General features: G+C 39.4%; 2 protein-coding genes across 3 annotated transcripts; one reads left to right on the forward strand and one right to left on the reverse strand.

Moving 5' to 3' along the window:
* Positions 1-637: 637 nt before the first annotated feature.
* On the forward strand, positions 638-5273 carry iah1 (isoamyl acetate hydrolyzing esterase 1 (putative)). Its single transcript, XM_017694446.2, has 6 exons — positions 638-771; positions 856-908; positions 1197-1342; positions 1440-1601; positions 2493-2614; positions 3680-5273. The coding sequence occupies exons 1-6, from the start codon at positions 709-711 to the stop codon at positions 3851-3853; spliced, it is 720 nt and encodes a 239-aa protein (XP_017549935.1). The 5' UTR covers positions 638-708; the 3' UTR covers positions 3854-5273.
* On the reverse strand, positions 4620-24007 carry adam17a (ADAM metallopeptidase domain 17a). 2 transcript variants are annotated; one of them, XM_017694444.2, is made up of 20 exons: positions 23561-24007; positions 17974-18106; positions 17715-17848; positions 17542-17630; positions 16983-17157; positions 16605-16735; positions 15682-15768; positions 14836-14946; positions 14533-14677; positions 14330-14421; positions 13303-13455; positions 12692-12891; positions 10935-11038; positions 9729-9863; positions 9194-9324; positions 8456-8534; positions 8232-8320; positions 7663-7719; positions 7377-7410; positions 4620-6412 (listed from the first exon to the last, which is right to left on the reverse strand). In XM_017694444.2, the coding sequence occupies exons 1-20, from the start codon at positions 23673-23675 to the stop codon at positions 6039-6041; spliced, it is 2568 nt and encodes an 855-aa protein (XP_017549933.1). In that variant the 5' UTR covers positions 23676-24007; the 3' UTR covers positions 4620-6038. The 2 variants fall into 2 exon arrangements, with proteins under 2 accessions (XP_017549933.1, XP_017549934.1); XM_017694445.2 differs by lacking the exon at positions 7377-7410 and having other exon boundaries at positions 23561-24005.
* Positions 24008-24583: the final 576 nt, after the last annotated feature.

Below are 24583 nucleotides of genomic sequence, written 5' to 3' on the forward strand. Positions count from 1 at the left end.
AGAGAAACCTCATAGATCAACCATCGGAAGAGTTTAATGCCCCTTAAAGCTTATCACATTAATCGCGTTAAACCATGGAGCCCCCAAAAGGACATTGGGGGAGAAATGACAGGGATTTTTCTAATGGATAAACAAAAAAACTCTTGTCTGCGTCATGATCTGATCTGAATTATTTTAGGATAATTATCTCAAGAAAATGGCAATTACCTCGATATATATCGGGAAAACTTAAGCACCCAGTATTTGGCACCAATATGCCATTCAGGCTGCATTCCACTCATTATTATATCCCCAAGCCCGCCGTCCATTTTTCAGGGGTGCTGGAAGTTGTGTGTCCGTGACTGTCAGTTTACACCATTTCCCATTAATCCGCTCTGAGCCAGTCTCATCCACTGAGTTATGCAGGAATAAAACTCAGTGGACTTTCCCTTTAACGCGATTAGACTTGAATCCTGCACGTTTAAACTCCTCTTCTGTTTTACAGTATAAGGAACAGACGACGTGCCGGTCAGTCTGGAGTGAATGCACTGCGAGTTATTGTGGAGATTATTAAAGTCCACCAAAGCCTCCTAGAAAACTTCCTCCAGCTGTCCTCCAACTGTAACCTCCTTACAACAGGGGGCGGTAGAGCGCTTAAACTGAGCTGCCTGCTCAGTCGTGAAATAGAGAAGAAGACTTTGAACAGATTTTGTACTTTTATTTTCTCCAATGTCTAAAATGAAGAATATTATTTGGCCTCAGGTCATTCTGTTCGGAGACTCCATCACACAGGTAGGTAACTTGGGAAGAGGGAGCAGCGGTTTTCATGAGCCCACAGGTAGTCTCGCCGTTAAAGTGCGATGTTTTGTGTTTCAGTTTTCTTTTCAGCTGAATGGATGGGGCTCTGAGATAGCAAACAAGCTAGCGAGGTGAGGAGCCGTCTTCTCCGTTTCAGACTTTATTTTTTTACCATTCGTACGGCGTTAGGTAGTTATGTTACTGCTTGTCTCTGCTAATATACTAATGTGCTTGTGATGAAGCTGAAGTAGGCTTCCTATTCACTAACCTCTTATTGGTCCACCTTAAATGGTGCAGTGGTTAGAATCTGACGCCGAGGCGTCAGAATGTAACTGCTGCACCATTTAAGGTGGACCGGGAAAATTCGAATAAGAGGTTAGTGAATAGGAAGCTGATTTCAGGCCCTCTGTTTCTGTCAGAAAATGCGATGTGGTGAACAGGGGTCTGTCAGGATACAACACACGGTGGGCGAAAGTGGTCCTTCCCCGCATCCTCCCACCTACAGCCTCTAACCCCCCTGTAGCTGTAACCATCTTCTTCGGTGCTAATGACTGTTCCCTCGAAGGCAAGAGACTTTCAGACAGTTAGTTACTTGTAAAAGTGCCTATGCTAGGAATTACTGTGTGGAGTCATTTAACCCAGTTTTTTATCTCCTCCCTCAGACAAGAACCCACAGCAGCATGTTCCCTGTGAGGAATTCACACAGAATTTGAAAGACATGGTTAAATACCTGGCCTCGGCTGGAGTACCTAATGACAAGGTTATCTTCATCACCCCTCCACCTCTTCATGAGGCATCGTGGGAGAAGGAGTGCATCCTGAAAGGCCTGTTTGACCTTCTTTCATGCATGTTCATGTTTGTAGGGCTGTCGGAATGCCAGAATTCTGATGTCAATACTGATACTGTAGTATACCAATGCTACAAAATGTTACTATGGCAAAAAAAGTCATATGTTGAATACAGAAAATATTGAGGTTTTGTTTTTACAACTAAAATAAATGTCTGATTTCTAGATTTATTTTAATCAGTATAAAACTCTTTAGATATCAAATGAAACAAACAAGCTTCAAAGTATTTTTAAACGGGACTCCTTTACATGTTCTGAATGGAAAATTAACAGTGAAATGAAGAAATACAACATAAACTGACGTTCATCATGCCGAATGGATTATAACTCATTCAGAATGTATTATACTTTCTGGTAACGTGTGTAGGAGCTAGTGGGTGCGTCTTTGCCCACCCGAGTTAAATGAGCATTCCGTATTTGATCTGTCTAAAGACAAAAGGTTCTTGTGGTTCTTGGTTTGGTCTTTCAGTTCCAGGTAAACCCTTTAAATGACATAGAAACTTTACATTGTGTAGAAGGTGGAAAATCAAAGGTTCTTTACACTCGCACATTTCATTTTGTCTGAATTGTTTCATGAAGAATCATCCACTGAAAAGTTCTTCAGGGAAGTAAAAGTGGTTTTTCTGTGGAGTTGCTGCAAAAAAAACCCTATTTGGCACCGGCGTTTTTAAGAATGTCGTCAAAATATAGTGTAAACCTTGCGCTTATTCAAATACATTTTTGAAAGTATTGCATTGTTTGCCACATTGCTGTATTGAAAAGAAGTGTTGAACTTTGAATATCTTGTAGAAAACTAGATGTGTGTGTGTGTGTGTATGTGTGTGTGTTTACCATAGAAATATAGTGTTCTTTACTTCACCTTCTTTAGGCTGCTCTTTAAATCGTCTGAACTCTGTGACCGGTCAGTATGCTCAGGCGTGTGTCCAGACTGCAGGCCAGTGTGGAGTGGACGTGTTGGACCTCTGGTCTCTGATGCAGAAGGATGGACAGGTGCTATACACATGCTTACTGATTAATTAGACAATACGCCACAAAAAGTACAGAGGAGATAGACCAAATAGGGATGAACCAATAAGATAATTCTGGAAAATATTAGAAAACTTAGTAATTAGCTCTAAAACTCGCATTAGTATTACAGAGAAATGTAACATTTACAATTGATTAACGAATAAAACACATTTTAGCAGAACAACTTGCTGTCACAAACATTCTGCTTTTCTGGAATACAATGAATGCATAATTAAATATCCGCTTTAATTATCAGTCAAATCAAAGCACCAACGCTGATCTGAAATACAATCATCTACCTGTTCTGATTCTGTTGTCATGCATTATGAAGAACAAGGCTTGAGAATAGTGCAAAACTGAGCCAGTATTCTTATGAAATATGGTAATGTGAAAAAGCAGAAGCTTTAAGCATCCAATTTTCATACCTATCAACTCAGTTTTCATGTGGGTCACTCTAAAGCCAGCTATTGTATAAAAGGCTCATTATATGAGGCACTGACGGCAGTGTCGGAGAGGAGGACGCTGTCTAAGCTGCAGGCTGTTATGGACAATGGCTCCCACCCACTCTACGACACGGTGATGAGACACAGGAGCACATTCAGTGCAAGACTCATTCTACTGAAATGCTCCACAGAGCGCCACAGGAAGTCATTCTTACCTGTCGCCATCAAACTCTATAACTCCTCCCTCAGTGTGATTCACAAATCGTGGTTCATCTGTGCAAAACTCAATACCAAACTGTTCAGATGTGTAATAATAATTGCGTGCAATAATTCAGAGGGACAGTAATTTAAATAATTGGAACTGCTTTATACTAGATGTTTCATATTTATTATCACAGTCACCGCCACTTTACTATATTCACAAGAACTCAAATCCCATGTACATATTTCAAATTTCTCTTTAAACACTTTATCTTTGTTTTAAATTATTATTCTTTTACATAAATGGTTGCAACTGTAACAACTGCAATTTCCCTCTGGGATCAATAAAGGATTCTGATTCTGATATTAAGCAGCATGCTAACATCTAATGCTCTTCTCCCAGGATTTCACAGTCTATCTCGCTGACGGATTGCACCTCTCTGTGAAAGGCAACCAGTTTGTGGCCGAGCACCTGTGGAGACTGCTGGAGAGTCGAGTGGCTGACTTGCCCTTTATCTTGCCTTACTGGGGAGATGTGGATGCTAAGAACCCTGAAAACAGCCTCCTGAGTGATTAGATGGTAGGTCCGACGATACGCAGAAGCACTGAACTGCAGCAAGCCTCTATAGTTTGGTGAGTTTAATACCTGTGTAAAGGAACAGGGCAAGGGAGTTATATGGTGGGGTAACCTTGACAGTTACAGACATGCACTTTGTCACTGCCTGGAGCTTTTTGGATAAACCTGTTTGACAGCATTTACAAATAGAAAGCATGTCAAGGAGCACAAAGTTCTCACTAATTTCTAAGTCCTAGATACACTGAGGAGATCAGTTTTTGGGAGATATTCATATTTAAGTACACCCCTGCAACAGCACACAGTTTTGGTGCAGTAAGATGAGGTATAAGGGGCAGCAGTAATTTGAAATAAAGCAGATGCTGTGTTGATTTAGATTGTCATTCTGACTGGCTTGATTGCTGCCGCAATTGTCATGTTAATGCTTGTATAATATTTGTTAACATTGCAATATTTGTTAATGTTAATGTCAACTGCAGAAATATATTGGACGGGAGATTTTTTTTGAAGGATTAGGTTTATATACCCAATCTATCCATTCTATCTATCTATTTGTTCTTAATAAAATAATCATTTTTACTGTTATTGAGCTCTTATATACCCATCAGTCAAAAAACAAGTACAAAACTCTTGTGCAAATAGTTTATTTTGTGTGAGTTTATACATTGCAAATAAATTCAACCTGCACACAAGGCATCTGAAACACATACAAAAGATAAAGGATAATATATTAGTGCCCCACAAAACTTTCAACTGAGTGAGGGATGACTTTTTTTTTTTTTTTTTTTTTTTTTTTTTAACCCTCTGGTTTACTGTAGCCAGAAAAAATAGTATTATGGCACATTAAAATACTACAAACTTTTAGACATGGGCATTGTTAAGCCATAAATGTTAAATACTTGAATTACACTTATAGAAACAGAGGATACCATTTCTATATATAAAACAAAGAATATAAAACACAGTTCCAGTGGATAACAAAAAAGGCACAATCCTAAATTCTGTAGCTACATAACTTAAGAAATGCAATACAGTACATGAAATCATTAACAGGACTTCACTATATGATTTTATGCAAGAGTTTGTGAAACAGAAAGCAGTTTATATAGATTTACATCAATAGTGCTTGATCATAAATTCACAACTAAACTACTCTTTAAAAAACAGCTTTAGGCCATTAGAGACCAATTTTAAGATTTCATATTAATGCAGTTTAAGACCAAAACAGCATCCAAAAATATAGTGCAGCCACAAAAAAAAACACATGCTCTTTAACACCTCCAACTCCTGATATGCTTATGTGGGTATGCATATAATACTATTCAAGTGTTTCATTTAAGCATTCCAGTTCTTTAAGAAGTCTTTAAATAATAGGTCCAGAGATGTTTTGGAGGATACACAATGACAGGATGTACTCTTCATGCTTCCAGTCAAAAAAATCTAATTCATGTTCATAAAAAGTGATGAATTAGCACTCATGTCACTGACATTTTGCAGAAAAACATTAAGTACCATCACTTAATAGAGCAGCAAATTGATGATGGCATGGAGTGTAGTCTCTGAATTGAGAGATTAAGGGCTGGTTTCACAGACACAGATCAAGCCTAGACTAGAACTCTATTACTGTCAGTAGAAAATCTGGGCTGGAAACGGTCTTTAAATCAAATCTAGACTAATCATTGTCTGGACCTTTTATTGTATCCCCTGGACTGATTAAAAAAAAAAAGGCAGGAAAATATGGACGCATCTCTAAGTGTAGTGGTGTATGGTTTCACAGCAGAAGGCAGGATTCACTGATCCACACTAGGGGCCATGGTGGCAGATGGTCCAGTGTGATGATCAAACTTTAAATTTTTAGTTTCACCCACAGATGTTCTACAAGGCACTGGTCACGTTGATCAGAGATCAATAATTTAATTTCCAGGTCCATAGACTACAGTCACTTCTATACATCACTCTGTTAATCTTTGTGATTTACTAACAAGTGAATGCAAGATGCGTCACAGGTCACCGACAGATTCAGCAGATAACATGACACGCCTATACTGTGGTGAAACTAGATTGTTTCCAAAGTAATTCTTGAGAAAGGCTCGTGTGTGTGTTGTGTATAATGTGTGTACTTGGGGAGTACATGTGGAAGTATGACTGGGAGGGATCATACCTCTCTCAGCATTCTGTCTCCTTGTTGTCAATGCGGGCTTGTCTCTGCAGCCGCCTCTTGTCCTGGCGGTTTAATGGTGACTGTTCGGTGAGGTCCTCGAAGGACTTGGTTGCTGAGGAGCTTTGGGGGAAGTCTCCTGGATCGTCCCGGGGAGAGTCCCCGGTGGGGTCCTCGGCGATGGTGGCCATTCGCTGCGGATCCGCTCTGGGTTCGGCGGAGGCCGGGGCAGGGCCCGGGGCTGCTGCGTGTTGGGCCGGTGCCAGAGAGGCGATAGTGTTGCCGCTGGGATGGCCCTGCTGGGGCAGGGAGGGCGGGGGTCGGGCTGCTGAATGGGATGACAGAGGAGGGGCCCTGACGATGCGCATGGGAGCCCCCTCCTGACCGCTCAGCATCTCCATGTTCTGAAAGAAGGAAGCAAGAGATAAATGCAGATATGTGAAAATCTTACTCCATAGTTTGATATTGACTTTTCTAAAATAAGATATCTAGGAAAGTTTCCAGGGATGTCGAGGACCATCTAATAAATGAATCAATGAATGAATAACAATGCTGTTCTGTGTTTAATGTTAATGTTTTTGTCCTTAATGATGAAAATGTTCATAGGGGAAATGTTTAAGGATGTTAAGGGTCATCAAAAAAAAAAAAAGTTGTTCAAATTAAAACCGATTAAAACCTATAACACCTATTAAATTACACGAAACTTTATGGAAGGTTAAACAAAAGTTTTTATCTTTTGCTCCTAATATTACAGTATTTGACAAAATTCTCTTTTAACACAATGTTGACCAAACGGGTGAACATGCCCGATCAAACCCTTTTCCTGGAGCTTCCCTGTCGTGCAAATGTCTGTTTTCCCTGTTCCAGCACCTCCACTTTATGTCAGGATGGTTTGTTAATGAGTTACATCATGTGTGTTGGAACAAGGAAAACACTGAAATATGCAGGGCAGAAATACTCCAGGACCAGAGCTGGAAATCACTGCTTTAGAGTGCATCTACACAATCACTGGTCAGACAATTATCCACATCTCTGGTACCAGGGATGTCCACGTAACCATGCTACAGGGAGCATTCATGGCATGAACGATATCGGTATTGAAAGCCATGCATGCAAAATACAAAAAACGAAATTCAAATCCACACCAGTCCCAAGAATCAGTGACGCCTTTACTGACACCGACTGCACAAGAACACAATCTACAACCGTGCGTCAGCATTTGACAAGCTGTCATTTAACCACATGACAAGTAGCCAACGACAGTGCAGCGACCCACCACACTTCTGCCACCCCATGCGACAGCATACACTCCAGGGCAGGGAGGCAGGAAGGTGAGGCCACGTGACACACATATATACACACACTCACCTGAGGCTTTACTACACACTTCCACCATCATCTGCTGCAGTTCCATGAGGCCCAGAGCAAACAGTGGACCACAGGTCATATCTTCAGGCAAGTTCACCCACAGTTTGTAAACCCTACTGAAAAGGCCCATGCTAACTGCAGCTATGTATGAAATGTTTACACATGCATTGTGTTAATGGGCTAGCTTTTTTTTTTTTTAACTAGTATGTTAATGGCTGTGGTCTCTAGAAGGGGAGAACGTGCATGATGTGAATTAGGTTGTGGATAATGGGGCAAAGAGACTTACACTGGGATAAATTAGAGACTTGGAGTTTTCTTCATACTGTCTGTCCAGCTTCTTATCCTACAATCAAGCACAAAAGGTGTTAAATATTGTCCTTTGCAGCCTTAAAACAGTGTGCATACCAAATACTAGAACAATATGACAATCAAATGGGAATGTTTTGTTTATTATGAAAAAGTGACAAATGGGCTAAATTCCTCTAGTAGTAGGTGACCACTGTCACACTGTGACGTCATGGTTACAGTGGAGTTGGTCCTATGAAAAATAAGCTAATCAAATAAGTTTTTCTCTTGCGTAATGTTAAACTCTAGCTAATAGATCATTCAGCCTTTTCAACTTTAGAGTTGAGAGATATTTAGCTCATTGTTCCTCACTCAATGGACAAGAGAGCGCAGCAAAAATTGCAACCTACTAGTGCAAGGATTTTGTCTATTTTAATCATAAACAAAGTATTTTGCTCGGCTTATACAACATATTGGTTTTGATTGGTATTGGACACACACACACACCACACTGGGGCCTATGTCTTAACAGTCATGGTTTCCTTTAAACGGAACTGAAAATGCTCTTACCACACAGTGCACCAAAATGCTCAAAGGGATCCAGAACAAGAGAGAAAACACCACCACTGAGCCTACTATGTTGTCAGCCAGGAACTTGCCTGAAGAATTGAAAAAGACAGTTAGGTGCCATTACTGTGGATATGTTGTCACAGCAGCCAGGACAATGCAACCTGCTCCCTGGAAAAGAACTGCTGGTGGTGTATCCTGTAGTCAACTGTGCCATTGCCCCTTACCAAATGTGTTGATGTCCAGCTTATCAATGAAGTCCCACAACCTCTCAACGACATCTTGGACTTGCTTCATGCATTTTCCCTGCAGAACAGGAAAAGTAGAACACTTTAGCATAACCTTGGCAAATCTTGGCTACAAATTTCTAAGATCATGCATCATTTTTTTTTAGTTTTGCTCCAGGTTTTGCTTAAGGGCATTTTGGTTGTGATGTTTTGGGAAGGAAAAAAAATAAACTAAAACCTGCTGTGGTACCCTGTGGTAAACTAAAAGTCTCCAATGGGTATACATTTTGATCAATGTACATATTTTCCCCCAAATGTCACTGGATCCTCTGATTATGAGGTTATGTAGTAGTTGAAATAACACATTTTGAAAAGCTTGCTGGTGTGATATTTGGTGATATTGCCAGTCTTATGATGTCAGCTCTCTGTAGCAATGTTCATATTTTTTATTAATGATCCTGTAATTCAGAGCACGCAGTGAAAAATGTGTGTAAAAGAGAGGAAGCTTTAGAACCTTTTTGTTTATCCAAGGGCTGCAATTTTTAAAAGTCTCATAGGGAAAGATGGCTTTCACTGGGAGTTCCTTATTTGGGCATGGTGCCATCTACAAAATGACTGATGACTTCTGATGAAGTGTCAGTGCTACAGGGAGAATTTGTTCCTCACACCGCTGCACAAATCATGTAGACATGGGGATGTAGATAAATGTCACACTGCTGTACGAGCAAAGACACTCACATGCCCATCACAGAAACCCACAGTGCAGGGCTTTCCTTTGCGCAGGAACAGATATTCTCCCGCAGAAGATAAAGAAGGCTTGCACACTCCATTCTTGTCCTTGCAGCACACTTTGCATGAATTGTCTGTATCTGGAAGGAAAGCAGCATGTTGGGTCAGATGTTTAGTGGAGAACACAGATATTTTGAAGTGCTGCGATACTAAGGAACAAGCTCAATTCAGTGTCTCCACTGAAAAAGTATTGCCTACACAGTGAATACAAAGGATTTCAAAGCTTTTATAAAGACTACTTTATCTCCTTAAGTGTAATTCCAGTCTACTTTGACACCACTTGTAGTTTGTCATATTTTGTTTTCTACTTCAAACATTTATAAATGTTCTTATGACATGTACAGTCATGGTGACAGACTGCCATACACTGCAGGGATACTTTCATCAAAAGAGAGACTGCTCGTCATAGACAGAATGACGGCAACACTGACAGAGAAGTGATTGGAAAAAAACTCTTTAGTTCTTTCCTAGTCTGTAAACTCACCATTGCAAGCACAGGGGCGAAGCTTCTGACTGGCCTCACAGTAAGGCACACACTCGCCTTTCTGACACACTCCCTTGTCCACACACTCCATGCCATCAGATAGGCTGCCTGGAGCTGGGCATTCGCTGCTGTTGCCTAGAGAAACAAGGTTTCCTTAAGTCAGTACAAGGTGGCGTACCTCGAAATGATCTTTTGCCAGGTGTCCCTGCCCACAAGATTTTATGTTTTGGCCACTAAAGAGGCCATGGGTTATGCATATTTAGTTCCCTATTAATAAACCACAAGATCAGTTGGATTTTCAACAATTTGCTGTGATCACTGTGATACCCAAATAAGAACAGTGCTGTCATGTTGTGTAACATTTTTTAATGACACCGTTTTCTGGTACTTAAGCATTTGTGTTAATTGTGAATAGAGTGTATGTAAGAATATGTTTCCATAATTCTGGCCACAACTTTTTGGGAACAAGATTCATTGGATTGCAGTGGTTAGTGCAACTTTTTTATATCTGGCTACCCTGGTTCAACATGAACATCTTCCCCTAGTTCGCCTCGGTGGGCAAGTGGACAAAGTGTGTGTCTTTTAGACTATTATATAAAATCAGATGTGTCTCCATACATTTTGAGGTCCCCTAAGCAATATCGTCTTGGGGCTCATATCATATTATGTTGTATGCAATATTTTAAAAGAATACAGAATTCTTTCACTTTGATCAGAAAAAGAAAATGAAAAGAGTGAAGACAATAAAAGAATAAATAACTATTTACAGGAGAAACACAGTCTATTAAATTACCAAAATAAAATAAACAAAACCATTGTCGATGGGGGCCCCCTGTTCTGTGATCCTAAGGATCGAGCGACTTTCTTTGCACATGTACAACCAAGATGACAATATTTACAGCAGGGTAAGTACGAGTCCTCTTGATTGGATCAGGACATCCTTAGCCAGAATTGACCAAAGGAAACCTAAGGCATTTCCCCAAGTGAATAAATTTCTCACTTGTTTCATTATATACTCACACCATCAAGCACACCCTTCATTGAATTAATTGTCCTCATTAAAGTTTCCGCATTGCTGATTGGGCAAGTGATTTTCAACACTGCTGTCACTATTTAGTGTTTTTCTTGCGATGGGCAACTGGGAAGTCGTTAATGTCTAACGGGGAACTTGCATTTCACAAAGACAACAGCAGTATGACAGCTTACCTGTGCATTTTGATGAGGCTTTACAGGTGGCATTGATTGACTCCTGACAGAGCAACCCTTTTTGCTTAAACTGGCACTTGTGGCAGCAGGGACTGTTCCTGTCACTGTGGTGTGGACAAAAAGAACATTTCTAAGTATTCAGTGATGATACATTTGCAAAATCAAAATCATGCAAAATCTCTACAACATGCAGTGACAATGGGATTGTGAAAAAAGCCTCTCCTGTAAAACGCAAAAAGCTGAGTATCATTAATTGTTAAAAGCTACTGATTAGGAATTGTGTGGTCTGAGTTGGGCTCATGTATCATGAGCTAATTTTTCTGTTTAAGCAGCATTAGGTACAAGTGAAAACAACAATGTTGCATTTTATTTTCCACTCCTTGGCCCCACCTCCATTTCCAGCCTTTACATAAAACACTATTTTCTGCTTTAGAAGTGACTAAAAACTCAATACACCTGCATCAGTTTGCTAATGTTATTAATAATTCGTCTCTCACAAATAGCCCCATCCCAAGAATCTAAACATGAATCATGGGCATTTCCACGAATGGGGTTTCTAACCTTTAATTTCAGGGGTTACAGCTCATTTTAGCCCAATGGAGTTAACTTGCAAGAACCCAGTAATTATTTCACGTAACTTAAACTTTAAAGGTGATTGAGGAAAATGCTCTGCTTTATCCCTCCAACCAAGTCATAACACTGTTTTTGTAACTTTTAATCTGGTAGGTTTACCTGCAGCTATCTAGCATTACTTTTTCTATGAAGTTGTGTCTGCAAAACACTTTCTTCGTCTGGCTAGTTAATTCATAAAACTGTACAAGTGAAAGGGGTAATAGGCTGAAGTTCAACAGCATCCACTACAGCTTAATTTAGCCAAATTAATCAGCCCGTGAGCATCAGTAGCTGCAGTTATCTAACAGTATTTACAACCTTAGTCAGTGATTCATACAAAAGCATCTTTTGGCCAAATAAATCAGAAACGTCTATGTTCTGTTTAGTCTCATCATTTATCATTTTAGCCAACTGTAATCATTTCTTTAACTCGCACATCACTAGCTGCTGTTATCTAATATTACCTACAACCTAAAAGTCTAGCAAAGTCAAAACTTTTTGGTGTGTAGTATAATTTTTTTATTATTTTAGTCAATCGGAGTAGCCACTTAGCTGGTCAGCACTTTTAGCTGCAGCTGTCTAACATTACTTGTATTTTGTGAAGGTGATTCATGCAAAAGCATTGGTTTATCTAAATGTAAACTAAACCATACAATTATATTCTGATGTCTAGACTTATTTTAGCCAATCATATCTGCTAGAGTATATATGCTAGCTTACAGGCATTGTAGCCGCAGTTAACTGTACACACAACATATGAAGGCGTTTCATCAATAAGCATTGCTTTATATGGCTTCCAGTATTCACTCGTTTTATTTGTTTTCTTTTTATACAGTTTTCTGAAGAGTAGGTTGTTTTTTTTTTTCCACACATAGCACAAGTATCTGGTGGTTAACACTGCATTCTGCCATATTTGTTTGCTTTTGTGAGAACTAAGAGGGGGGTGGAGTTAAGTTTCTGTAAAATGACTGACAAGAGGTCCATGCAAACACAGACAAGCCTTTCATCTCAGAGCAGTTTCACACAGCAAGTTCTCAGGCACTTATTTTGATGACACTAAACAGTTATTCTCCATCATGTTCCACATACATAGTGTTGCACATTTAAAAAGCATGGATTCAGCATGGATACACCACGCACCGTACCTGCACTGCGCATTCTTTTGGAACTTGCATTCGGATGTGCAGCAGGGATCATCTTTGATATGGAGGAGCCCAGGGTCACACTGCTCTCCCTCCTCCACACGAGAGTTCCCACACAATTTGCTGGTCCTTACCTTGAAGCACACTGGAGCCTTGACTCTCAGGGTCTTGCTGACTGAGATCTTACTGCAGTTGGAGAATCGCTGAAAAGACAGAGATGCTAGAAATAAAGAAAAAGACCACAGCATTCCCAAACTTCAAATAACAAGGCTTGTCTGGGAATAGGAGGTGACAGCATTTCTAGGTTGTTCAGAACATTGATTTAATGCCTAACTAATATGCCATAGCACTTGGATCAAACAGGAAATGTCACAGAGCCTGGGGACTTGCTGCTTGCTGGAAGAGACTGTGCTAACTGAATTCCTTCTCTTTTTTTTTAGCCCATATTTTTTGCTCATGATACTAGCCAGCTACTTCTCTTTTGCATGCTGTTTAGTTTCCTAAACAGACGGACAGAATTTTCCCCAACGCAAATAGGCAAACACTGTGTGACCTGCATCACATAATGCATTTCTTTCAGTTACATGAAAAAAAAGATCATTAGCACAGAATACCTTGTTGTTGACATGGTCTCCACTAACAGCAATGGGGTACATAACATATTTGCCCCCTTGGTCATCACTTGGGGCGCAGTAGGGAATGTTGTCTGGGTCATGCTCCGCTCCGAAGTTGTGTCCAAGCTCATGAGTGGTTACCAGATCTGCTTCCTAAACATTAGAGTTAAAACTCAGGGCATGCAATCTCACAACAATCATTGGTAAATAAATCTTTGAATTAAGGCAGTCAATATTCAGTACATAACTACACATTAATCATGCATTACATGAGAAATTATTCACACCACTAAACTGTTTTAGCACATTCTACAAGTTTAACAACTTGTCGTTTCACCTTGAAGCCCAACTGCTCATGTGCTTTATGTTGTTGTGATTGACTTGTAGCTCTCTAAAATACGGCTTTTAAACAGCTAGTTCCACTGAGGGCGTTTTTGTTAAGACCAAGTTATATCCAGCTACTGCAATGCTGTAATTTTTTATTACCTGGAGCACATTGAGTCTGAAGAATCATTTACAAACAACCACACTGCTGATGTCAGCAGTTTCAGTAATTCTGCACAGTATGCTGGACAGTGCTATAGTGTGATCTATGAATAAATCAATGAGCACCAAACTAATAAAAGCAAACCGCAAAGTGGAAAGCTAGTTTTCTTCCAAGAGCCTCCACAGTATCAAAAATCCACAACCTGTGTGAACGAGAGCAAGATGGCTACAATTACAGAGGAGTCAGAATAGCTGACAATATTGTATAGATGATGCACTGTATACACTCATTAGTTGGAACAAGCATTCAGCTGTGCTGAAAAGTGGAAACTTGCTTGATTTTCACGTTCAAGGTCACGTGAACTGGATTCACATGATGAAAATGTCGCTTAATTAATGAAATTTTGAGTAGTTTATTTTGTTCAGTTATATTATGCATTAATCATTTGACTGCCCTTCCTTAAATACAACTATAATCTACTAATTAACATGGTCATGTGGACAATAAATAGTAATATCTGAAGAACTGTTATACACAAACCTTAGTGAGAATAGTTTTCCCATAATTCTTAGTGCTGGTTAGTCCCGTGTTTAGGTAGCTGGGTTTCTTGAATGACTGAGATGGAAAATAAGCTGTGAAAGAAAAAAAACAAAACAAAAGGTTTGTCACACTGTTTGCTTGAGGGGGGGGGGGGGGTGGGGGAGGGGTTGGGGAGGGGGGTTGGTGTTTGTGTTTGGTCTTACGTTTAGAGCAGAGTCCACCTAATGCCTGGTCTCTGGAAGAGGCAACGTACGCCAGACCGAGCGTGCCCTCATCAAAGTCCTGATATGTAAAGAGGTGGGCCAGGCAGACACTGGAAGCGTTCTCGGCAATGTCCAAACTGAATTGCTAAGCAGAGCAGAAAGATAACAAAAGTAGACTCAAGTTGCCGTTCACAACGCCATAAAAGTCTCACAGTATTCTCCAAAATCTTCAAAATCCTTTGACTAATTAGTTAATATTCACTTGCTACCACTATGTGTATTTAGTGGGACCAGAGCACTTACTTCTAAAAGCTTCTTAACATCCCACACATCCCCCTTTTGCCGTGGACTACCTTTCATGTTGTAGTGGTACTGCCCTTCGGACACTGGGGTCGGTTGTTTGTTTATGATGATCTGTTGAAGCAGGACAGAGACAAGGAGCATGATAAGACAAAAAAACAGACAGTAGCACAATGGTAAACAGGGTCTTGTGTCCTATTCATATTATTCACAGAAATTCTATGGTAAAAACTGTGCGACCATACAGGGTGAATCACCCCGGGACAACATTCATAATCTCATCTTTAAAAGAGGATGATTCGCTTGAGTCAATGTAATGCAGTGAATGACTCAATAGTGGTGTATCATCACTTCTGATGAACCATACACACATAGCTATGATAGAGCACTGAAGAGAAAGCTAGACTACTTGAGAAAAGACTTTAAACAAAATGTGCATAATCAAGACCATGTCTGTCATACAGTGTAGACTGTTGCTTGGGTGACTAGGCTGGGTTTCTCTTGAACTATGTGGCAGGGTCCATACTGAATAACATCACAAAGCTACCACTAGGGTTGGGCACTATGACAGTGTTTATCATTCGCATGATAAGCTTCATCATGTTACGTCACACTATGCTTTTCTGAGCATATGTGGGTACTTAAAGAAGACTGGCCAAGTACATGTTTCATTAAATAAAAGCACAATTAGTCATGTGTAATTAGAATTAGTGCAGTGCAATAACTGAATAAAATTCATTTTTTATGTGGCACTTTTTGTAAAAACATCTTGAAAGATTGTTATACTTTTGCCATATTGCTGATCACTAACTATAACATTTCACTAGAACAGAGCACAATAGAAAGCACCTGATGAATCTGTACACCATAGCCTTTATACTCATCATCCCAAGAAGTGTTCCTGTAGATGTCATCCACACGGTCAATTAGTTCTATCTGAAAGAAACCAAAACACAATTACTACCAGATAAGGCCACTGAATCCTAAAAGGTCTGAATACTCAAATCTAAACTCAAACTATAAAGTTAAAATGATGTATTTTGACTCAGCTTGAGATGAAAAACCTGCACCACATTTTTTAGTAAGAAGAGATATAAGTATATAATAAACCTAAATCAATGAACCTAACAACTTCTGCTCAAGTAAATAACTAATTTAATTTACCCTTCATATTTATAATCTGTACATTCTTGTTTATAACCTGTATAACCCCCTTCATGTTCATACCCCCTCATTTTTTTTTTAACCTGTATATACTATACTTACTGTACATTGTAACATACATATTTATATTTCTGCTAAGCACTTCTGGGTGGATGCAAACTGCATTTTGTTGCTTTGTACCTGCGACATACGCAATGACAAAGTTGAATTCTATTCTATTCTATTCTAATCCATCACATCATCTTTAGTGGCTCTCACCTCTGGTCCTATGCATTTTACGATGGCAAGTGCACAAATTCAGTCGGTATTAAGACATAAAAACGGATTTTAGATATAAACAAGAAAACACGCAATTTGGAGATTTTGGGGAAATTATTTCAAAAGTTCTGAACATATTAAAAATGAAAAAGCCTCTGTAATTTGACGTTATACTAATTCTGTAACTCCCTTATTCTTTGCAGAACTCATACAATCGTACATCACAGTACTACAATCTGCCAGAAGGATGCAGTCTGACTAAACAATATTTTAGCATTTAATAATAGTAGTCAATACTATTGACTTTGCTGACTAATCGTTGCTCAGTAAGTTTGGCCTTCAGACCTTACCAGATAGTTCAGGGTTGTACTTTCCTCACTGCGGCCCATGTTCTCGAAGAAGCGGTAATCTGCCACCAGCAGCAATGTGCAGGTGTTCTTCTTGTGGTTATGTACCTGCCTCCTCACTCTGTGGCTTGGTTCTACACAGAGTCATCACACAACAACGTGATTTTAGTAGCTTTGGGAAAAATGCATCAGATCACTTTGAATAACTGAGATTCATTCCAAAATGCTGTGTATCCATTTACAGATGTAAAGAGTTTTTGAAAAGAATAAAGAGCTGTACAATTAAATAATTTTTAGTTCTCTAATAAAAGTGGTATTACTCACAATATAGCATTGATATTTAACATGTGAAAAGCAATCAATCAATCAACTTGTACTCACCCCCATCCTGGTGTGTTCCCGCAGCTGCTTTGACCTCTGGCAGCAAGTCCTGAGCCTCAGCACTGATATAACCGCACACTTTGGGGGAGGCCAGTCGGCTGATGTTTCTGATGTCCTCAGAACGATATACCAGCAAGCGGCCATCGGGGGACGTCTCTGTTATCCTCCATAATGGCTAATGGAGAGAGAGAGGTATGGGATAGCTTATCCAAAGTGGCTCAATCAGCTCAAGACATTTTCTCTGTGGAGCATTCAGATAGTATTCCTTTAAAAATTCACATATTTGAATAGTAAAAGGTTAAATGCCTGTCCCTAATTCATACAGAGGCTTATGGACAACTGTCTTCAATAACTGACTTGCAAGTCTTTACTAAGACAGTTCTGCTTCATAGTAGCAAGTTCATATTAGCCATTGGAATGTATTTCTTTCATACAGCTAAATATGGCTTTCGGGGACAGAAATCTAAGCAAATTCTACTCATGCTCCAGTTGGGAGAAGTCAGGAAAGAATGTGTGCTGGTGTGGAGGATTACTACTGCTGAGCTCCATTAATAATTACCTCAACATTGTACTCAGCCTCATCTGTGAGTATGTGGGCTGAAAACTCCTCCCCATCAATGTGTGCCTGCACCCTCGAATTCTCTTCACCTGAGAAAAGCAAGTGAAGTTCTCACTCCAAAGACACATTGTGATCCATTCCTTAGACAGCTCAATTTCAAATGAGCAGCTCACCTACTACATGTCCTTTAAAGTAATTCTGCAGCGGCACTTCATAACTCTCTTCATTCCCTTGCTCATCTACAAACACCGCTTTGAAATCATCTGCGAAAAGCTCTGTGTTGGTGGTCAAGTAGAGCTTGAAATGCCTTTAGAAATAAAGGAACAGAAAAGCAGAATTTTTGTGTACTGTCTCACTTTTTCATGTTATGCTGTATATATTATATTATTATAAAACTGAGCCTGAAGTGGGTTTGAGAGAACGCTGTTTTACCTTTGCAGTGCTGTGAAGCTGATCAGGCGTTCCACATGTGACTGGGAGTCAGTGTCCCTCTTCCTTAAGGAATGCCGCTGGATGCCAGCTGCAGGAAGCACCTCAAAGTCTGCCAATATTGAGCTGAGTGATTCTGCAACACAGTACAGAGACGGAGAATAACACTCACTGCTAACAATCACATTACATGTGGAATAAAGTCTAAACACACACACACACACACGTATGTATCAGTATCAGAGTACACCCCTGACATTTCTGCAAATATTTTATTATACCTTTCATGGGACAACACTATAGAACTGAAACTTTATATGATAATATTAATATTAAGATGATATAACTTGAAGTTGTCAGTGAACAGCTTGTATAGCAGTATAGTTTTACTGTCCTTTGAAAATAATTCAACACACAGCCATTAATGTCTAAATAGCTGGCAACACAAGTGAGTACACCTGACAGTGAATATGTCCAAACTGTGCTCAAAGTGTCAATATTTTGTGCTACCACCATTATTATCTAGCACTGTCTTAAGTCTCTTGGGCATGGAATTCACCAGAGCTGCACAGTTTGCTACTGGAATCCTCTTCTACACCTCAATGATGACATCACGGAGCTGGTGGATGTTCGACGCCTTGCGCTCCTCCTGCTTCTGCTTGAGGATGCCCCACAGATGCTCAGTTGGGTTTAGATCTGGAGACATACTTGGCCAGTCCATCACTTTTACCTTCAGCAAGGCAGCTGTCATCTTGGAATTGCGTTTGGGGTCGTTATTGTGTTGGAAAACGGCCATGCGGTGCAATTTCCGAAGGGCGGGGATTATGCTCTGCTTCAGAATGTGACAGTACATGTTGGAATTCATGTTTCCTGGAATGATCCGCAGCTCTCCAGTGCCAGCTGCACTCATGCTCACTGCTCCAGACCATGATGCTACCACCACCATGCTCGACTGTAGGCAAGAGAGTTGTCTTTGTACTCCTCACCAGGGCACTGCCGCACATGCTGGACACCATCTGAGCCAAACAAGTTTATCTTGGTCTTGTCAGACCACAGGACATGGTTCCAGAAATCCATGTTTTCGGATTGCTTGTCTTCAGCCAACCGTTTCCGACCCTGGCAAGGCCTGTTTGGAGTGGAACCTGTCCATGAAAACTGCTGTATGACCTTGGCCACCATGCTATAGCTCAGTTTCAGGGTGTTAGCAGTCTTCTTATAGCCTAGGCCATCTTTGTGGAGAGCAGCAATTCCATTTCTCACATCCTCAGAGAGTTCTTTGCCATGAGGTGCCATGTTGACTATCCAGTGGCCAGTATGAGCAAATTGTACCCAAAACACCAAAGAGCCCTGCTCCCCATTGACACCTAGAACCTTGCAACCCTAACGAGTCACATGACACCAGGGAGGGACAACACCACAATTTGGACATGTTCACTGTGAGGTGTACTCACTTGTGTTGCCAGTTATTTAGACATTACCGGCTGTATGTGGAGTTATTTTCAGAGGACAGTAAATCTATACTGCTGTACAAGCTGTACACTGACTAAATTATATCCAAGTTTCATTTCTATAGTGTTGTCCCATGAAAATATATAATAAAATATTTGCAGAAATGTGAGGGGTGTACTCACTTTTCTGAGATACTGTATATATTTAACAGCTGAATGTGGCTCTTGAGTGATGTTTGGTCTGAAACTAGAAATGCTGGTGCAAAATACATTAACAGAAGCTGACTTACTGACTTCATTACACCCTTATTAATAACTTACTATTATGTGAAAACTCTACAGCGTCGTGATCTGCAGAGTACCCACAAGTAACCAAACTGGTAAGCTTGTTTGACTATTCATTATGGTGTAACCATTTCAACACAGTATAGCCTTAGGCCAAAACCTCATATCACGATAATTTGAATATTTTCTCGAATTATTATTCCTTTACGTTCTTTCACTTGCCATGTGATTTGATCATGTCCTTTGTACAGTCACTCTCATCTATGGCTAATCCAGGCTATTTATAGGCTATACAAAAACAATATCAACTAATTGAACGTCACTTGAAAAGATTATATTATTATAACCTGATAAAGATTTCTGTAGCCTGTGCAAATGAAACAGAGAAACATCTTCACATTAGATTTATGCGCCAGTACAGAGTAAAACTGATGAACAGTCTGTTGATTTTGCTAATTAACTTAATTTAAAGGACCCTTTCTGTTGACTCAAATAAGCATACCGAGTTGGATTATATATCCTGGCACTTTTCACAGACACAGGTCACAAAGTGCTTTACAAAAACAAAAACATAACGTTGAACAAAAGACAGACATAAAACAAACACACATAGGATAGAAACCTAATACAGACCAATTACCCAAATGCCTGTTTAAAAAGATAAATCTTCAGCTGTTTTTTAAAAGAATCAACAGAATCGACAGACCTTAAAAGAGCGGGCAGAGCATTCCGTAATCTAGGTGCTATAACCTCAAATGCTCAATCACCACGAGTCTTTAAGCGAGTACGTGGCACAGACAATAATCTTAGATTATTAGACCTGAGAGAGCGAGCTGATAAATGTGGGTGAAGTACTGCCCATGCAGTGCTCTGTAAGTGAGAGTAGGAATTTAAACTGGATCCTATATGCACCAGGAAGCCAATGAAGAGATTTTAGTACAGGGGTTATGTGGAACCTTCTATTTGACCTTGTAAGTAGTCTTGCAGCAGCGTTCTGAATAGCTTGCATACTCAGCGAAGAAAAAAAAAAAGCATTAAAATAGTCTAAATGAGATGAAATAAAGGCATGTATACGCATTTCTAACTCCGCATTTGAAACTACCGATCTCAGTTTACTAATATTTCTTAAGTGAAAATAGCAAGACCCGGTAAGCTGCTCAACATGAGTGTCGAACGACAAGGACTGATTAAATTAAAACCCCTAAATTACGCAAACTCAAGTGGGAGGCAGAGGAAAGAGTCCCAAGACTTTATTTGATCATGGCGACAACCTTTTCCAGAGCAACAATCAAAACCTCTGTCTTATCAGCATTTAGCTGTAAGAAATTATTCGTTGTCCAATCCCTGATAGCATTTCAACAGTCTAGAAGCCTGAACAATCTATAAGCCTCAGTGGGTTTAAATGAAATGTAAAGCTGAATATCTTCAGCAAAGCGTTTGGAGCACAGTGTCTGAATGCGATGGACAGCGATGATTCGTTTACTTCCAGCTTCCTCTATTAATCTGAATAGGTCAAGAACACTTGGCTTTAAGATCAATCCACGTTCAGCATAACCGTGTAATCCACAATCATTACTTTATCAACAACAGAGCCCTCGTCTGCTAAGAGTGGTTGTAGTTTGTTCCACTGCTCAAAGACTTAAACCTCATGAGGTCAACTGTGGACCACTGTGTCAGTGGAAAGTTGGCAAATAAAGCAGGTAAGTCCTGAGCATAAACAGCACAACAACCACGCATGGTAGCCAAGCAACCACGTCTAGGTTAGTGTGATCAAAAGGATACATTTGCAGTGGGCCTGTCTGAGGCCCAGGTCAGTCAGTTATTTTTGCTTAATGTACGCACAACAACAATAAAAGACATGCCACACAATGTTAATTCATAGGCACTTTCTATGAATAATGTTCATTTAAGGCCTCCAAATTCTTCAGAAAGGTTTTCGTTTTTTCTGAAATGTACAACATTTTTCCTCTTGTTCCCAAGCGGACACTTCTGATAATATAGAATTAAATACTACATTAAATGTTTTAAACTCATTTCACCAAAAATGACTGAACAACAGGGTTGAAGCAACGAACAGGGTTAAACACAGAGATCATATTCACCATTAAGGCAATATAAATTCAATAAAAAAAAACACATTTACAGTACTGTGTGAACGTTTTAGGCATCTAAGCAAATTTGTAAACAATTGACCTCAGCAGTGAGTTTATCACAATACACATTAGAATAAAGTCATATTCATAATTCAAATAAACATAAAAACTATAAAAAGTAACAAGAATTTCTTGGGTCCATATTTTTCCTTGACACCTTCACAGCCGCCACAGAGACTTTTTAATATCTTCAATTACATCACAATTTACTGAAGCACTGACTGGTCAAACCAGGAGCTGCTTTTTAACTACATATAATACTGAGCTTCCTCGAGGAGAGGTTTGAAAACAAACACACTGACATCCATAATATCACTATTTATTATTTATATGATTGTGTGTGTGTATATATATATATATATATATATATATATATATATATATATATAAATAAATAAAATCATTATTAATTGATATTCTATAAATTTTGTTCAAATAACACTTTTCTCAGCAAATAAACACAAACTACACAAATAAATAGATTATGAAAATGAGTCTTGGGTGCCTAAGACTTTCGCACAGTACTGTACAATTTACAACTTATAGCAGACGGGAAAATTTCAAATTTGTTTTAATCAAAATATTATTAAAATCAATTTTTAAAGCCATTTAATTTTCTTTTTAAATAACAGAGTTAGGTTTGCAAATTTAGCCTAATATAAGTTTGACGGAGTCCGCATGCTGTACATTAATATCTATGTAGTTTACATAAACTGAGAATCAATCAATCAACCTTTATTTTGACTCGGAAGTACACTGAGGGCAACCCTCATTTTCAATGTAGCCGAGCATTTACAAAAACAGGCATTGACATGACAAAGAAAATAATAACTACATTTAATCATTTTAAATTAAAAGAAATTTTGAAATAACAGTGAATAAAAGATAAAAATAGATAAAAAATAAAACTTGAGGTTTAAATGATAGAAAGTTATAAATATATATTCTTTATTCTAACAATAATTTTGGTAGCAGGGCTGACTGATCAAGCAACTGAAATAAACGAATAAGTAAAAACAAGTTTTGCAACATTAAATATCTTGACAATGAATCAAATAATATTGCAAATACGGCGTTACTGGAAAATGTTAATGAATTCCGTGGAGAAGTTCAGTGTCAGTGAGGTGGGACAGCCCCAGATCAACTTATTAAAAGGTAGCCTTAGATACAGACATTTTATGAGACGTTGTGAGCATTTAAATGCTTATTTTAAGAAGTTTATTTTAAGTTAGAGTTCCTATCCCTTGACTTTTCACAGAAATAAAGCAACAGTAACTTTATTGCTTTAAAAAAGGTAATGGGACATAAATCTAACTCTGAAAGCGCCAGCACGAAAGTAGCATGGAAGTTTGAAAGCGACACTGTATTTTGAGGAAATAACGTCACTAGTTTGGATCATCATATTTAAACGTCTTTAAGGCCAAACAACTAAGAAATTGAGAAAGAAAACTACAACTTTCTTTCTATAAAAACTTTACTTAGTTAGTTAGCTAAGCTAGCTAGTTACCTAACTGCAAATCAAGCAATAAACATCAACGTGTGGGGATGAAGGACATTTCATTTTTTTAGCAAAGAACAAAACAGCCCGCTTTAACGTGCTAAGCTACTAACTGTCAGGTAACGACGCTAAACCGTCGTGTCTTTTAAAGATAAGTGGCGGTTAGTTAACCGGTTAGCTGTGTTGATGTTAACTAAGCCACTCACCGAATTCTCGGCTCTCTTCCTGTTTTCTCGAGTCCTCCTCGCCGGATCTTGGCTTTATCGCACAGTTCGCCCAAAAAGGGACTAAAGTCACAGTAAATACGACCAAGGCTCTCATCCTAGAAATGTCGCATCACAATCATAAACATCAGGAGATGATCGCTTCAAGTTAATGCCTGATATTGACTCTGGTGTTTCCCATTTATACACAGGCGCAGAGAAAACAGAGCCTCGAGTGCCGCTTCGTGTCGTTAGCCACACCCACGATACGATCGAGCGAGCGTCACTGCCTCATGGCAGGAGAGGAAGGCGAGAAATCCACTGAGTGTCAGTATTAGGGTAACATCCTCACAGCGAGTCCTGTTTTCTTCACACAGCCTGTAGTTTTCGGCTGTGTTTCCGGATGAGAAATACTGGTGAGGAAACGGAGACTTATCTACAGCAAAGCTGAGAACACACTGCCCTCTGCGGGCCGGTTACTGTTTTCAAACACAAAGCTGAAGTCCGCTTTTTCATTTGAATTGTCCCGTTCCACCTTAAGGAGAGCAGCAGTTACGTTCGGCAGCAGTGCCAGCCTGAGGAGCCAGAATGCAACAGCTGAACGGTTTAAGGTGGAACGGGAATATTCGAACAAGAAGCTAAGTTAGGTTTTTAATCTTAATTATGGACAGCACGGGCTCTCCCCACCCCTTGTTAAAGTGGAAACAAAATGGTCGATTCGACAAAATGAAAAAACAACTTAAGAAGCTGTAGCTATATAACCCGCCTGCTCTCTGCTGCAGACCGCGCACAGCCTCGTTCTCATTTAAAGACAACGCTCGTTTGTGCCACTTCAGGCGAGGATGTAACGTTAGCTGTTCTAGTCCTTTGTGTAATTTTATAACTAATATCCCATTAGAGACTAATGTTATTACAAAGCAGCTGTTTGTTCTAGTTGAATAATCTTGATTTATTAGCGTTATGCTAGCTTTGTTGTATAAAGGCCTGTGGTCGCTCGCATACAACTTAAAATACTTACGGTAAAGG

The sequence above is a fragment of the Pygocentrus nattereri genome, chromosome 10 (genome assembly GCF_015220715.1).
Source record: "Pygocentrus nattereri isolate fPygNat1 chromosome 10, fPygNat1.pri, whole genome shotgun sequence".
NCBI classification, from domain to species: domain Eukaryota; kingdom Metazoa; phylum Chordata; class Actinopteri; order Characiformes; family Serrasalmidae; genus Pygocentrus; species Pygocentrus nattereri.

Coding starts and splice junctions, on each gene's coding strand:
- iah1 (XM_017694446.2), top strand. CDS start 709: ATGTCTAAAATGAAGAATATTATTTGGCCTCAGGTCATTCTGTTCGGA. Junction 1,602..2,492: donor GAAGGAGTGCATCCTGAAAG/GCCTGTTTGACC, acceptor CACCTTCTTTAG/GCTGCTCTTTAAATCGTCTG. Junction 2,615..3,679: donor TGATGCAGAAGGATGGACAG/GTGCTATACACA, acceptor CTCTTCTCCCAG/GATTTCACAGTCTATCTCGC.
- adam17a (XM_017694444.2), bottom strand. CDS start 23,675: ATGAGAGCCTTGGTCGTATTTACTGTGACTTTAGTCCCTTTTTGGGCG. Junction 15,769..16,604: donor GTACAACCCTGAACTATCTG/GTAAGGTCTGAA, acceptor GGTTTCTTTCAG/ATAGAACTAATTGACCGTGT. Junction 14,678..14,835: donor ATGTTAAGAAGCTTTTAGAA/GTAAGTGCTCTG, acceptor TGCTCTGCTTAG/CAATTCAGTTTGGACATTGC.